Source organism: Schistocerca piceifrons, chromosome 9 (genome assembly GCF_021461385.2).
Source record: "Schistocerca piceifrons isolate TAMUIC-IGC-003096 chromosome 9, iqSchPice1.1, whole genome shotgun sequence".
In the NCBI taxonomy this organism is placed as follows: Eukaryota; Metazoa; Arthropoda; class Insecta; order Orthoptera; family Acrididae; genus Schistocerca; species Schistocerca piceifrons.
Genome location: NC_060146.1, coordinates 17,873,630 through 17,887,792, shown reverse-complemented (window position 1 = coordinate 17,887,792; position 14,163 = coordinate 17,873,630). Strand labels below are relative to the sequence as shown.

At 41.3% G+C, this 14,163-nt stretch overlaps 1 protein-coding gene across 5 annotated transcripts in view; it reads right to left on the bottom strand.

The window, feature by feature from the left end:
- Window positions 1–14,163, bottom strand: part of LOC124716954 (replication protein A 70 kDa DNA-binding subunit-like) — a 174,410-nt gene that overhangs the window by 36,075 nt on the left and 124,172 nt on the right. For all 5 annotated transcript variants that reach the window (XM_047243543.1, XM_047243546.1, XM_047243548.1 and 2 more), the window contains exon 12: window positions 2,202–2,400. In XM_047243543.1, the coding sequence (XP_047099499.1) occupies window positions 2,202–2,400 (199 nt within the window). The remainder of the gene's footprint in view (window positions 1–2,201; window positions 2,401–14,163) is intronic.

The following is a 14,163-nucleotide window of genomic DNA, read 5'->3' as shown; positions in this document are numbered from 1 at the left end:
TATGCAGTTTTCGCCACTCTCCGCTAATGTCATCCCTTTTTGCTCTGAAAATTTTACTCAAAATTTTGTTTTCAAATACTCGAAATGGCTTTTCATTTTTGCACAGTGAGAGACCAAGTCTCACACACATACAGCATAACTGGTAGAATAATAGTTTTGTATATTCTAATCTTTAAATTCCTACACAATATCCATGATGAAAGTAATCTATTCAGTGAGAAGTAGCACGCATTTCCCGCCCGTAATCTCTTCTTCAGTTCGGATTCAATCTCATTTCTCGAAGTGATGTCCACGTCTAGATACTTAAATGTGTTCACTTTTTCAAACTGCACATCTCCAACTCTTTTAACATTTCCCGATCTACTGCTGTTGGCATTCTAGTAGTAACCAGGTACTTAGTTTTGTCTTCACTTATCCTTAGACCTACATCTTCACTAGCCTCGATTAACACATTCGATTTGCTGTTACAGATTCTTTCCTATTGCTAATGATGTTTAGATCATCTGCATACCCTAATATCTTAATTCCTTATTAATTTTGTTTATGCAAAATGAACAAGGAATTATAAAATGTATGATGCACGCTTACTTCCAAAGAGTACATCAGAGGAACTCGAGATGTAGTAAGGCAGAATAGCTACAATTACACTTCTTAAATAATTTCCTCTGTCGCACATCACACAGCTGTATTCTGCTGACCATCCAATCTACGAAATGAGATCCGCCTCGTGCTACACCTACTCCGAACCCTTCACCGTACTGACGGTATTCTGTGTGATATCCGGGTGCGAGACCCGTTCTGTTCACCTGTGATGCACAATGTATTCCGGTTCGGCCCCACATGACACTTGTAGATTCTACTCTATCACAGACCGAGGCATCTGTGAAAGCAGTCATACCGTACACCAACTCTACAGCTTTTTATATAAGCCTGACTGCTAACCGGCTAACCGAGATCAAAACTGTGGCCAAGAGTAAAGCTGGAGGGGTGTGTTGAGCACAACATTCTCTACTTCAACAGCTGGTTCACAATCTGTTCCATCGGGATCCCTCCCCCAATTGCAGCTTTTGCTGAATCACACAATACCGGCACCATAAAGACAGGAACTGTCCTTACAACGTGCCTTCAATCAGGCAGTCCTCCTGGGTTCAACCTCTGCTAGCCCCTGTCCCCCATCCCACCTCCGTTCCTCATCTGTGCCATTTTGCACTCCACCTCTTTCCTCTGAACCCCCTCTTCCTCTGTTCTATTCCCTCTGCCAATCCACTCTCCCACACCATTATGAGCCACCTGCAGCTATCCCTGCCTGTACTAGGGTGAGCTCACGAGTGCCACATTCCTGACCTGCACACTTACTGTTTCTAGCTACCATTAGCAACTCTGCTTTCTAATCTCTCTTCCACTTCTCATCTCCACCTTTGTCTCACCAATTTCACCAGATACAACCACTCACCCCCAGTCAAACTCTGAGACTGGTACACTGTAGTGGGTGGGACAATGATGGCCTGTGTACTTGTTTCTTTAGCCCTGAAAAAGAATTAACTGGAAAGCTTAGAAACATTCTCAGTCTCGGTCGTGTGCCTACCGATGACTCAGACTCGACTATACGACAAACTGTTACCTTTAAACTAACCACTCCGTCGTACATATTATTCGCGATGTAATAAGGATCCATCTCTCCCTGTGTTAAGGTGTTTTAATAGCAGCTTGTACTGTATTATAGAACAAATGTGCACATATACATCACACTGTGTGAACTTTTTAGTTAATGACGTGTATAAAAACTGCCAGATCATTTACGTAAGAAAACTCCGTACCGGACAGATACAATACAGTAAGCCCGGTACCAATACTTGCTCGAGTCAACAACTGCTCAAGAAGTTTGAAGTTATGTAACTAATTTACTGTTTTTGTGTATCTTATCTTCCTCAACGAGTCAGGCAATGAAGTATTTAAACACAGTCAACAGGTGATCTCAAAATGAGATGTTTCTCAAATTTACACAAACTTCAAAGCATCCCCAGTCCAAAATATTTTATATCCAGCGTTGCTTTTTCATTCATTGCTTTATATATTTTAGGACTTGTATTCTGGTTTTAACTACATTCTTCAGTGCTTCAAATGAGGTGTGTTCTAACTACGAACAAAAATTGTGCACAGACGCTTTCGTGAAGAAGTCTCTTCAACATAAATCTACTTACCAACTGCGAGATCAATGTCAGGAAGTTTGTTTAGAGGTTTAAAGTGAAATGTATAGCGAGGGATGTTCAAGTCATCTTCATTACATGACTCAACTGTTGTCTCATCCGTAAATATCATTTGATAATCGTGATTCACACTGCTAAATCTCTTGTTCGCTGGTTTTAGTTTACATTCACTGATGGCATACACCCTCTCCTCCTGAAACAAGTTACAGTGTGTTAACAAAGGTCAAAGCAATGTTATGCATCCAGAATGAAAACAGTCTTGGTTACAGAATTAGTTAATATCAATGACTCATTTCACCCTTTTCGGGCATTATCAGATTCTACAAAAGTAGCTGGGCATGTAACCCATCCATCATAAATCAAACAATGGGAAATCCAAGATGGAATATAACAATATTGTAAGAAGGAAAGTTGCCGCTCAACATATAGCGGGGATGCTGAGTCACAGATAGGCACAACATCTGCCTACCTACGACTCAGCATCTCCCCTAAATGGTGAGTAGCAACTTTCCTTCTCATAATATTGTTACATTCCATCATAAAGCCACATAAACTGGAAAATGAACACAAGAATCCATTTTATACGGCTTTATGACAGGTGGGTTACACATCCAGCTACTTTTACACAACTAATGATGTGCCAAAAGGGTGAAACGTGTCACTCATATTAACTAATTTTGCAACCAAGACTGTTTTTATTCTGGAATGATTGGAAACTGGTTGCTGTAGCACCCTGCCACAATGGAATAATAATTTTTTTATATTGTACTAGTTTCATGAGTGTACCTGAGAAAGGACATTCCATGTCTTTCCTTCTTTTAAGGGGGGGGAAAAAAAAATCACAATCCCAAAAACAGATGCAAATAAATGGAGGAAAGTAAAATTGCTGAGTTATGTGTAAGATGAGACAATTCAAATGAACAGAGGAAAATAAAACTGCTGATTTATATGTAGCACGAGATGTAAATTTATGGCCACTTCAAGGGAAACAGTTGTGATGAAACTGTTTTAATACTGAAAATCAGTTTAACTTCTTTTCTTTTTTTTAAATTTAGTATTTACTTACTCGAATAATTGAAGTTTTTCTCCTACATTCAAGTGCCAAATCTACAAAGCAACAACAAATATGTCTGCCACTATTTCATCAACAAATGATTTTACCTTTCAGGATATTATACGCAGACTGAAGCGACGAATGGAAATTTGTACGAAGGTCAGGGTTCAGACCAGGGTCTCCTGCTACATGGGCAGATGCACTAACCTCTATGCCACCCTGGCACAGTGGCTTTGTGCAACTACCCTAACATACTTCCCCCTCGAACCAAATACCCATTCACACCTCGGCACACTCGGTATTACCCCTAAACTCTAACAGCATTGCAGAGGCTCTCCAGCTGTATTGAAAAACCACATCAACTTCAAACAAAACAGTGGATTCTGCCTGAAACCAGGCATAGGTGATATAGTAAAATGAAACTATATGGTTCCAGATTAAAGCACCTACAGCTGGCAGGAACCCCTGTTCCGTTCAATGCTGAGGTGCTATTTCAATACAGCTGGAGAGCCTCTGCAATGCTGTTAAGAGTAATACACCTACATCTAAATTCGCAAGCCACCACGAAGAGCACGGAAGAGGGTACATCCTATTGTACAAGTTATTAGGGTTTCTTCCCATTACCGATCCACTCATTTATGGAGGATGGGAAGAATGATTGTTTGAATGCCCCTGTGCATGCTGCAATTATTGTAATCTTGTCTTCACAATCCCTATGTGAGCAATACTTAGGGGTTTGTAGTATATCTCTAGAGTCATCATTTAAGACTTTGTTAGTACACTTGCTTAGGTTAGTTTACGCCTATTCTTAAGCGTCTCCCACTTCAGTTTCTTCAGAATCTCTTTGACACTCTCCCGAGGGTAAAACAAACCTGTGATCATTTGTGCTGCCCTTCTCTGTACACATTCAGTATCCCCCATTTGTCCTACTCGGTATGGGTTCCACACACTTTAGCAATATTCTAGAGTGGGTCACACGAGTGATTTGTAAGCAATGTCCTTAGTAGACTGACTGCACTTCCCCAGTTTTCTACCAATAAACCAGATTCTACCACCTGCTTTACCCTTGACTGGCCCTACGTGATCTCTCCATTTAATATCCCTACAAAGCATTATTTCTATGAGTTGGCCAATTCCAACTGTGACTCTGATATTATAGTGTAAGGCTACTACATCTTTTTGTATTCTGAACTGCACAATTTTACATTTCTGAACATTTAAAGCAGGTTGTCAATCTTTCCATCACTTAGAAATCATCTCAAGATCTCACCGAATGTTTACGTGGCTTCTTTCAGACAGTACTTCATTATAGGTAACGGTATCATTTGCAAAAAGTTTGACGTTACTACTAATATTGTTAGCACGATAATTACTGTACAAGTGATGACGGTTCCCCAACCAAAATAATATGCTATGTACTTCCTACCAAAAAGTCCTCAATACAGTCACAAATTTCACTTGATATCCCATTTGATCATACTTTTGACAATAAGTGTATTTGTGGTGCTGAGTCAAATGCTTTTTGGGTATCAAGAAATATACCATCTACGTGACTGCCTTGATAGAAAGTTTTCAGTATGTCATGTGAGTAAATTGTGGGTCAGGTTTCACAAGATCAGTGTTTTTGGAACAGACCCTAGCTGGTACGGAAGATGCCATTTTGTTCAAGATACCTTACTATGTTTGAGCTCAGACTATTTTCTAAGATTCTACAACAAATCGACGTCAAGGATACTGGACAGTAGTTCTATGGATCACTTCTAGTACCCTCCTTGTACATGGGTGTGACCTGCACTTTTTCCCAGGCAAAGTTTTTTGTTTGAGGGATCTACAATAAATTGTAATTAGAAGAGGGGGTAACTTAGTAGCAAACTGAGAACAGAATCTGGAGCTTTCCTGAGTTTTGCCCAAACAATGGCTGTTTCAACAATTTCAGATGTTACTCACCATAACTGACACTTAACACTTTTTTCATTCGTCTTTTCAGTGGTAGAAGGATTAAGCTGGGGCAATTCTCCTGGGTTTACCTTTGCAAGCAGACATTTGAAAATGGAGATAAGCATTTCAGATTTTGCTTTGCTACCCTCCATTTCAGTTCCTCTCTAATTTGCTGTGCACTGGATATTAACTTTGGTGCCACTAACAGCCTTTACATACGACCAGAATTTCTTCGGGTCTCGTTCTATATAATTTGACAATATTCTTCTACAGTAGACAATGAAGGCATCACGCACTGCACTGTTGCCGGCCAAACACGTTTCATTCGACATCACTCAATCTACAGGCCTATGCTTCGTTTTACACCTATTACACAGTAATCTGTTTCATTAGTTCATTTACAGATACTGTATGCCACGGAGGTGCCCACTCATTACGAACTGTTCTAATGGGTACAAATCTGCCCAGTGCATTGTCAACAATTCTTTTAAACTTGAGCCACAGTTGCTCTACACGCTCCTTCTCCGAGCTGAAACTTTCAAGTTCCTCACTGACATATGACACTACTGATTTTTTATCTAGGTTTACCAAACATATAGCTTTCTGCTTGTTTTAGTTGTCCTTTAGGCTTTGGTATTCACTGTTGCCACCATCACTCGTACCAGCTTCGATGTGGATATCCTCGATGAGGTTTTCCCTAAAGTTTTCAATTATGCCAGGAGACGAGTCCACTGGGTGACAAGGAGAACCGTATTGCTATTTTATGCACATCACTCACACTCAATCTTGCCCAAACGATGTCACATGCAGGTTCAATTTCTACCGTGACAGATTTGAGTTTCTTGCCTACAGTGACAAATACACCACCTCCATTTCCCATTTGCCTGTCCTATCGATGTACCCTTATTTCCCCAAATATCTCACTGCTAAGAATTTTAGGTTTCAACCAGCTTTCTGTCCCCAGTATTATGGAGCTTCACTGCTTTGTGCGAGTGCTTCAAGTGCTGGCACTTTGTTGCGAATGTTTCAGCAGTTAACTATAATGATTTTAATGCTCTGACATGTGGGAGGCACGTCCTTCGTCTTACACCGATACTTCTGGGTTTCCTATAGCTATGCTTATCTGGACTGGAAGGAGAGTCACCTAATCTAAAAAACCTTTGTGTCCAACCCACACACAGTCAGCTAGCTCACCAATTTAGGGGGACCATACAGTTCTGAACCTTCTGGTGCAAGTCCAAGAAGTCACAGCTTAGCTTGTCACAGAACCTCTGAAGTCTCCAGTTCAGTATTTCCACTCAATTCAGAACCCAGGGGCCACGATCAGTTCTGGCGACTGTATCAAATGGGCTACGATGTGAATGGAAATTTGGAATGAGGAATGTGTGTTCTAGGGTAGTCCGTATAACTGTGCACAGCCAATGTAGCAGAGTGGCATAGTAGTTCTACATCTACATCTACATCTACATCTACATTTATACTCTGCAAGCCACCCAACGGTGTGTGGCGGAGGGCACTTCACGTGCCACTGTCATTACCTCCCTTTCCTGTTCCAGTCGCGTATGGTTCGCGGGAAGAACGACTGTCTGAAAGCCTCCATGCGCGCTCTAATCTCTCTAATTTTACATTCGTGATCTCCTCGGGAGGTATAAGTAGGGGGAAGCAATATATTCGATACCTCATCCAGAAACGCACACTCTCGAAACCTGGCGAGCAAGCTACACCGCGATGCAGAGCACCTCTCTTGCAGAGTCTGCCACTTGAGTTTATTAAACATCTCCGTAACGCTATCACAGTTACCAAATAACCCTGTGACAAAACGCGCCGCTCTTCTTTGGATCTTCTCTATCTCCTCCGTCAGACCGATCTGGTACGGATCCCACACTGATGAGCAATACTCAAGTATAGGTCGAACGAGTGTTTTGTAAGCCACCTCCTTTGTTGATGGACTACATTTTCTAAGCACTCTCCCTGGTACCCGCCTTACCAACAATTAATTTTATATGATCATTCCACTTCAAATCGTTCCGCACGCATACTCCCAGATATTTTACAGAAGTAACTGCTACCAGTGTTTGTTCCGCTATCATATAATCATACAATAAAGGATCCTTCTTTCTATGTATTCGCAATACATTACATTTGTCTAGGTTAAGGGTCAGTTGCCACTCCCTGCACCAAGTGCCTATCCGCTGCAGATCTTCCTGCATTTCGCTACAATTTTCTAATGCTGCAACTTCTCTGTATAATACAGCATCATCCGCGAAAAGCCGCATGGAACTTCCGACACTATCTACTAGGTCATTTATATATATTGTGAAAAGCAATGGTCCCATAACACTCCCCTGTGGCACGCCAGAGGTTACTTTAACGTCTGTAGACGTCTCTCCATTGATAACAACATGCTGTGTTCTGTTTGCTAAAAACTCTTCAATCCAGACACACAGCTGGTCTGATATTCCGTAGGCTCTTACTTTGTTTATCAGGCGACAGTGCGGAACTGTATCGAACGCCTTCCGGAAATCAAGAAAAATGGCATCTACCTGGGAGCCTGTATCTAATATTTTCTGGGTCTCATGAACAAATAAAGCGAGTTGGGTCTCACACGATCGCTGTTTCCGGAATCCATGTTGATTCCTACATAGTAGATTCTGGGTTTCCAAAAACGACATGATACTCGAGCAAAAAACTGTTCTAAAATTCTACAACAGATCGACGTCAGAGATATAGGTCTATAGTTTGGCGCATCTGCTCGACGACCCTTCTTGAAGACTGGGACTATCTGTGCTCTTTTCCAATCATTTGGAACCCTCTGTTCCTCTAGAGACTTGCGGTACACGGCTGTTAGAAGGGGGGCAAGTTCTTTCGCGTACTCTGTGTAGAATCGAATTGGTATCCCGTCAGGTCCAGTGGACTTTCCTCTATTGAGTGATTTCAGTTGCTTTTCTATTCCTTGGACACTTATTTCGATGTCAGCCATTTTTTCGTTTGTGCAAGGATTTAGAGAAGGAACTGCAGTGCGGTCTTCCTCTGTGAAACAGCTTTGGAAAAAGGTGTTTAGTATTTCAGCTTTACGCGTGTCATCCTCTGTTTCAATGCCATCATCATCCCGTAGTGTCTGGATATGCTGTTTCGAGCCACTTACTGATTTAATGTAAGACCAGAACTTCCTAGGATTTTCTGTCAAGTCGGTACATAGAATTTTACTTTCGAATTCACTGAACGCTTCACGCATAGCCCTCCTTACGCTAACTTTGACATCGTTTAGCTTCTGTTTGTCTGAGAGGTTTTGGCTGCGTTTAAACTTGGAGTGGAGCTCTCTTTGCTTTCGCAGTAGTTTCCTAACTTTGTTGTTGTACCACGGTGGGTTTTTCCCGTCCCTCACAGTTTTACTCGGCACGTACCTGTCTAAAACGCATTTTACGATTGCCTTGAACTTTTTCCATAAACACTCAACATTGTCAGTGTCGGAACAGAAATTTTCGTTTTGATCTGTTAGGTAGTCTGAAATCTGCCTTCTATTACTCTTGCTAAACAGATAAACCTTCCTCCCTTTTTTTATATTCCTATTAACTTCCATATTCAGGGATGCTGCAACGGCCTTATGATCACTGATTCCCTGTTCTGTACATACAGAGTCGAAAAGTTCGGGTCTGTTTGTTATCAGTAGGTCCAAGATGTTATCTCCACGAGTCGGTTCTCTGTTTAATTGCTCGAGGTAATTTTCGGATAGTGCACTCAGTATAATGTCACTCGATGCTCTGTCCCTACCACCCGTCCTAAACATCTGAGTGTCCCAGTCTATATCTGGTAAATTGAAATCTCCACCTAAGACTATAACATGCTGAGGAAATTTATGTGAAATGTATTCCAAATTTTCTCTCAGTTGTTCTGCCACTAATGCTGCTGAGTCGGGAGGTCGGTAAAAGGAGCCAATTATTAACCTAGTTCGGTTGTTGAGTGTAACCTCCACCCATAATAATTCACAGGAACTATCCACTTCTACTTCACTACAGGATAAACTACTACTAACAGCGACGAACACTCCACCACCAGTTGCATGCAATCTATCCTTTCTAAGCACCGTCTGTACCTTTGTAAAAATTTTGGCAGAATTTACCTCTGGCTTAATCCAGCTTTCTGTACCTATAACGATTTCAGCTTCGGTGCTTTCTATCAGCGCTTGAAGTTCTGGTACTTTACCAACGCAGCTTCGACAGTTAACAATTACAATACCGATTGCTGCTTGGTCCCCACATGTCCTGACTTTGCCCCGCACCCGTTGAGGCTGTTGCCCTTTCTGTACTTGCCCAAGGCCATCTAACCTAAAAAACCACCCAGCCCACGCCACACAACCCCTGCTACCCGTGTAGCCGCTTGTTGCGTGTAGTGGACTCCTGACCTATCCAGCGGAACCCGAAACCCCACCACCCTATGGCGCAAGTCGAGGAATCTGCAGCCCACACGGTCGCAGAACCGTCTCAGCCTCTGATTCAGACCCTCCACTCGGCTCTGTACCAAAGGTCCGCAGTCAGTCCTGTCGACGATGCTGCAGATGGTGAGCTCTGCTTTCATCCCGCTAGCGAGACTGGCAGTCTTCACCAAATCAGATAGCCGCCGGAAGCCAGAGAGGATTTCCTCCGATCCATAGCGACACACATCATTGGTGCCGACATGAGCGACCACCTGCAGATGGGTGAACCCTGTACCCTTCATGGCATCCGGAAGGACCCTTTCCACATCTGGAATGACTCCCCCTGGTATGCACACGGAGTGCACATTGGTTTTCTTCCCCTCTCTTGCTGCCATTTCCCTAAGGGGTCCCATTACGCACATTTGCCTAGTGAGCAGGAAACTTGGGTTCTAATCCGGCACTTCGTACAAATTTTCATTCGTCGCTTCAGTCTGCAGACATACGTCGTAGATGTACGAGACTTGAAAAGGTCTCTGGAATCGTAATGTTTCATTTGATTGCAGGATATTATTGTCCCAATCACATGCACAGCTAACTCTCGGCATTATGTTGCACAAAATAAACGTGGGTTACAGAAAAACAAAGTGCACAATAAAAATGAATCACAACAGTTATATTACTAACAGCATCCCACCATTGTCCGTTGCAAAGTTACCTGTCCTATAAACAATTAGCTGTCAATTGCTGTAACTCTGATATAGTTTACACTGTGCACAATTAGGGGCCCACAGCTCTGTGTTGCAGCAGTGAGGAGACGGTAATGAATAACACTGTGGAGGACAGCGTGGGGGTAAAACCTCTTGGCTGACTTATAAATACTCCATGCAGTTTGTTAGGCAGTTCACTTCCAGTTAACCAAGGACACTGGTCACAGTAAATACATGTTACATGTACATAATTCTGCATTTTTGGTACCACTGTATTACACATTTGCACCTGCAATCCATACAATAACAGAAAACAGTAACACTATCAAGTAGTTAATGGTTTCTGCTCCATGGAGAAAACAGAAATGACAAATCAAATAAATGAAATTATGGGAACTCCAATAAATAAAATTACAAAAAACTGAACTTTCCTCCTGCAAAATAATGTATACTGTTACCAATTTGTAGAATGAAAAAGACTTAATAAAACAGATAGTATGGCAAGACTGAAAGGTAAGCATATTTACGTTTCATTTTAGATCATACTTATGAAAGGTAAAGGTTCAGCATTTGGCATTCTGTCAACAGATACCTGAAGGTTCAATGATAAGAAAATATAGGTTCATTCCAAAACCGGGTGACAAAAATATACATTCATTCTTACACCAGGTGACAAAAATCAACTGTCCCAAACTAAAGTAGCTGAAATGACAGTTTAGCCTGGACCTTCACTAATTTTCCTCGTCCAACCAAAGTTAGGATAGCATGATTGAGGCCAACGAAGTGTCATCTGTGTTCCCATCAGCAATTTGACACAAGCTTGAATCTAAGCCGCACTTTTTTTCCAGTTTTTGTAACCCAAAAAACTGCCTGCGGCTTAGAATTGAGTGCAAAGTAAGCGGAAGTTCTGAAAAATGTTGGAAGGTGCCGCCACAACTAACTTCTGCTGTCGAATATATGTAGTGCTACACAGGCATGCTTTGCAGGCACAAAGATAAATACTGGCACCAAAACCTCTGCATCAGTAAATAACTAAAAAGAAAGGCGGAAGATGAGCTTTTTCCTTCGCACCGAGTTTCGATCTATGCATTTTCATACATTATCCAACGAAGTAAATAGAAATTCTGTATTGTTCATCTCTGAATGTGGCAGCCTTTCAAATATTCGTAGCAACAAAAATAAATTTCTTTACACAGAAATACCAACAATGCACAAGGCTTCAGGAATTGCACGAGTTGATACACTGGGGCTTATTAAGATTTCACGTAGCGACACCTATTGCTTCGTGGAATTTTGTGATGTGCTTGTTGGTGTTAGTGGACCATAATGAAGTGCTTTCATTATAGTGCCAAATTCAAGAGGGGAGTTATTTCTCTTGCGCAACAAAGCTCTAATCGTGCAGGTCTGTGATACGGGATTGATCAGAGCAACGTCAGGCGATGGCGACTGCAGAGAGACAAATTATTTGAATGTTCAAGTAGCAGGAAAGCATTAAGTGGACCAAAGTGTGACTGATATCATGCACTAGAAGTGATTTTAAATGAATTTGTTAAGGAACAGCGTCAGAAATTCCTGCCTGTGCACGCTGAAATTTTAAAAATTAAGGCACATGAAATTGCTAGGGAGCAAGAAATCGAAAATTTTAATGTTAGTCGCAGCTGGATTGATCTGTTTATGAAGCACTGATGTTTTTCACTTCGGAGGCGAACTCCAGTTGCACAGAAGCTGCTGAAAAACTATGAAGAAAAACTTGTGGAACTTCAGTGCTTCACAATTAGGCAGTGCACAGCAAAGCAATACCTTCTTGGTCAGATAGGAAATGCTGACCAAACTCCCATATATTTTGACATGCCATCAAATTATACGGTTGACGCCAAAGGAAACAAAGACGTAAGTGTTCTTACAACAGGGAGTGAAAAACAGCGGATGTTTGTCATGCTTCCTTGCACAGCAGATGGACATAAATTACCCCCATTCATAGTTTTCAAGCGAAAGACTTTACCGAAATTGGAAATGTTTCCAAAAACTGTTAATTGTATGAGCAGACGAAACTGGGTGGTTTCCGGAGGACGTGGTGTTGGAATTGATTAGGCGTGTGTGGAATTGTTGTCTTGGCTCAATGCTTGATTTACGCAGTCTGTTGGTATTAGATGTGTACGCAGGCCATAAAACACCTGCAGTAAAATGAAAATTAGACGAAAGCAAAACGGACTTGGCAGTAATTCCAGGTGGGATGACGTCAATTCTGCAACCACTTGACATCCATAAGGACAAGCTTAAATGCATGTAAACAGACTGGCTTTCGAAAAGCGACAGACAAGTGACACCAACAGGACATGTAAAATGCGCAAGTTTGTTTCAACTGTGCCGATGGATTTATGATGCATGGAAGTGTATTCCAAATCAGACTGTGCAACAAGCATTTAAAAAATGTTCGATGTCCGATGCACTAGATGGTACGAAGGACGATGTTCTGTATGAAGAAATGAGCAACAAAGAATCTAGTGATAGTTATTCAGAATCATGACTCACATTTTAAACATTTCGTTTAAGATGTATTACAAACCTAATAAAATTTTGTTTCAAATTTCAGCATTTAATTTCTAAGTTATTTTCAATCTTATTTTATAAGTGTTGCTACTCTGCATTGCACAGGATAAAAAAGCGTGGACAGCTGCATGAAACCAGTCTACGGACTGAAGACAATAACAACACACACTGCATTTGAAGTCATCACTAAAAATTTACTACGAAAATCTGATGGGCAAGACTGTTTGGGATGTATGTCAATATGGCCAACTCTACGTTCTGAATTTTTTCCTACCTGTGACATGAGATGGTTGCTAATAGGAGGTTTTATGAATCGTTAAATCACATGCAGTATTGTCTCCACCATAAGAATAACACGAATGTAAACATTATGCCTTGCATTCTTTCGTGTTTGCTGCTATCTCATTTAAATCCTGTCTGCCTAATAAACTACGAAACTAGAGTAAGACAGCAACAAACGTGGAAGAACATACATATCATGTCACATTTATATTCGTATTATTCTTATGCTGAATAGTGATACAGTCAGAAACGAAGCATGGCAACTGACTAGATTTCTGACTCTAATTTCTGTGCACAATGTAATGTACTAAAGAATTGTCTGCAAAGATTTTCAAATGGAGAAAAATGTTCGCTAAACTCTCGTTCGGAACATTTTATATTATACTCAGTCTATTGTTTGGTTCCTGTTATCATTATAAAGGAAAGCAGCAGTGTAAGTGACAACAAATAGCAGTGTCTTGCCATTGTTTTGCTCATGAGACAATTCCTCTCTCTTTTTTTATTGTAAGCGGCGGTAGCGTGCACAAAAGCAAGCCATGCCGAAGCGGCGACAGGTCATAAACACTCATTATCAGAATGCGACAAACAATGCATGACACAGTACAATAATGCATTTTCAGCTTAGAGTGACATAAACACCTATAACAAAGAGAACTTATCAGATCAAAGCAAATAAGAAAACACTTCAAACCAGACGAAGCATGTCAAAAGGGAAGGGTACCCATATAAATACGGACGGAGTGCCTGACGCATAGCAATGGCTACCTGGTAAAGCTTAACTGCTAAGCTTACGACTTGAACCAAACTACTGTAGCTGTATCTTCATCCATTCGACGTAAATTGTGTGTCCTGTTACAGTGGACCAACTTGGTTTCGATTTGGAAGTGCGGTCTAAAACTTTTCTCTCCCCTTGGATTTCCAGTCTCAAATTTCAGGTGCGGCTTAGATTCGGGAAATTTTTTTTCCCTTTACTTCTAGTCTCATTTTTTAGGTGCGGCTTCGATTCGAGTG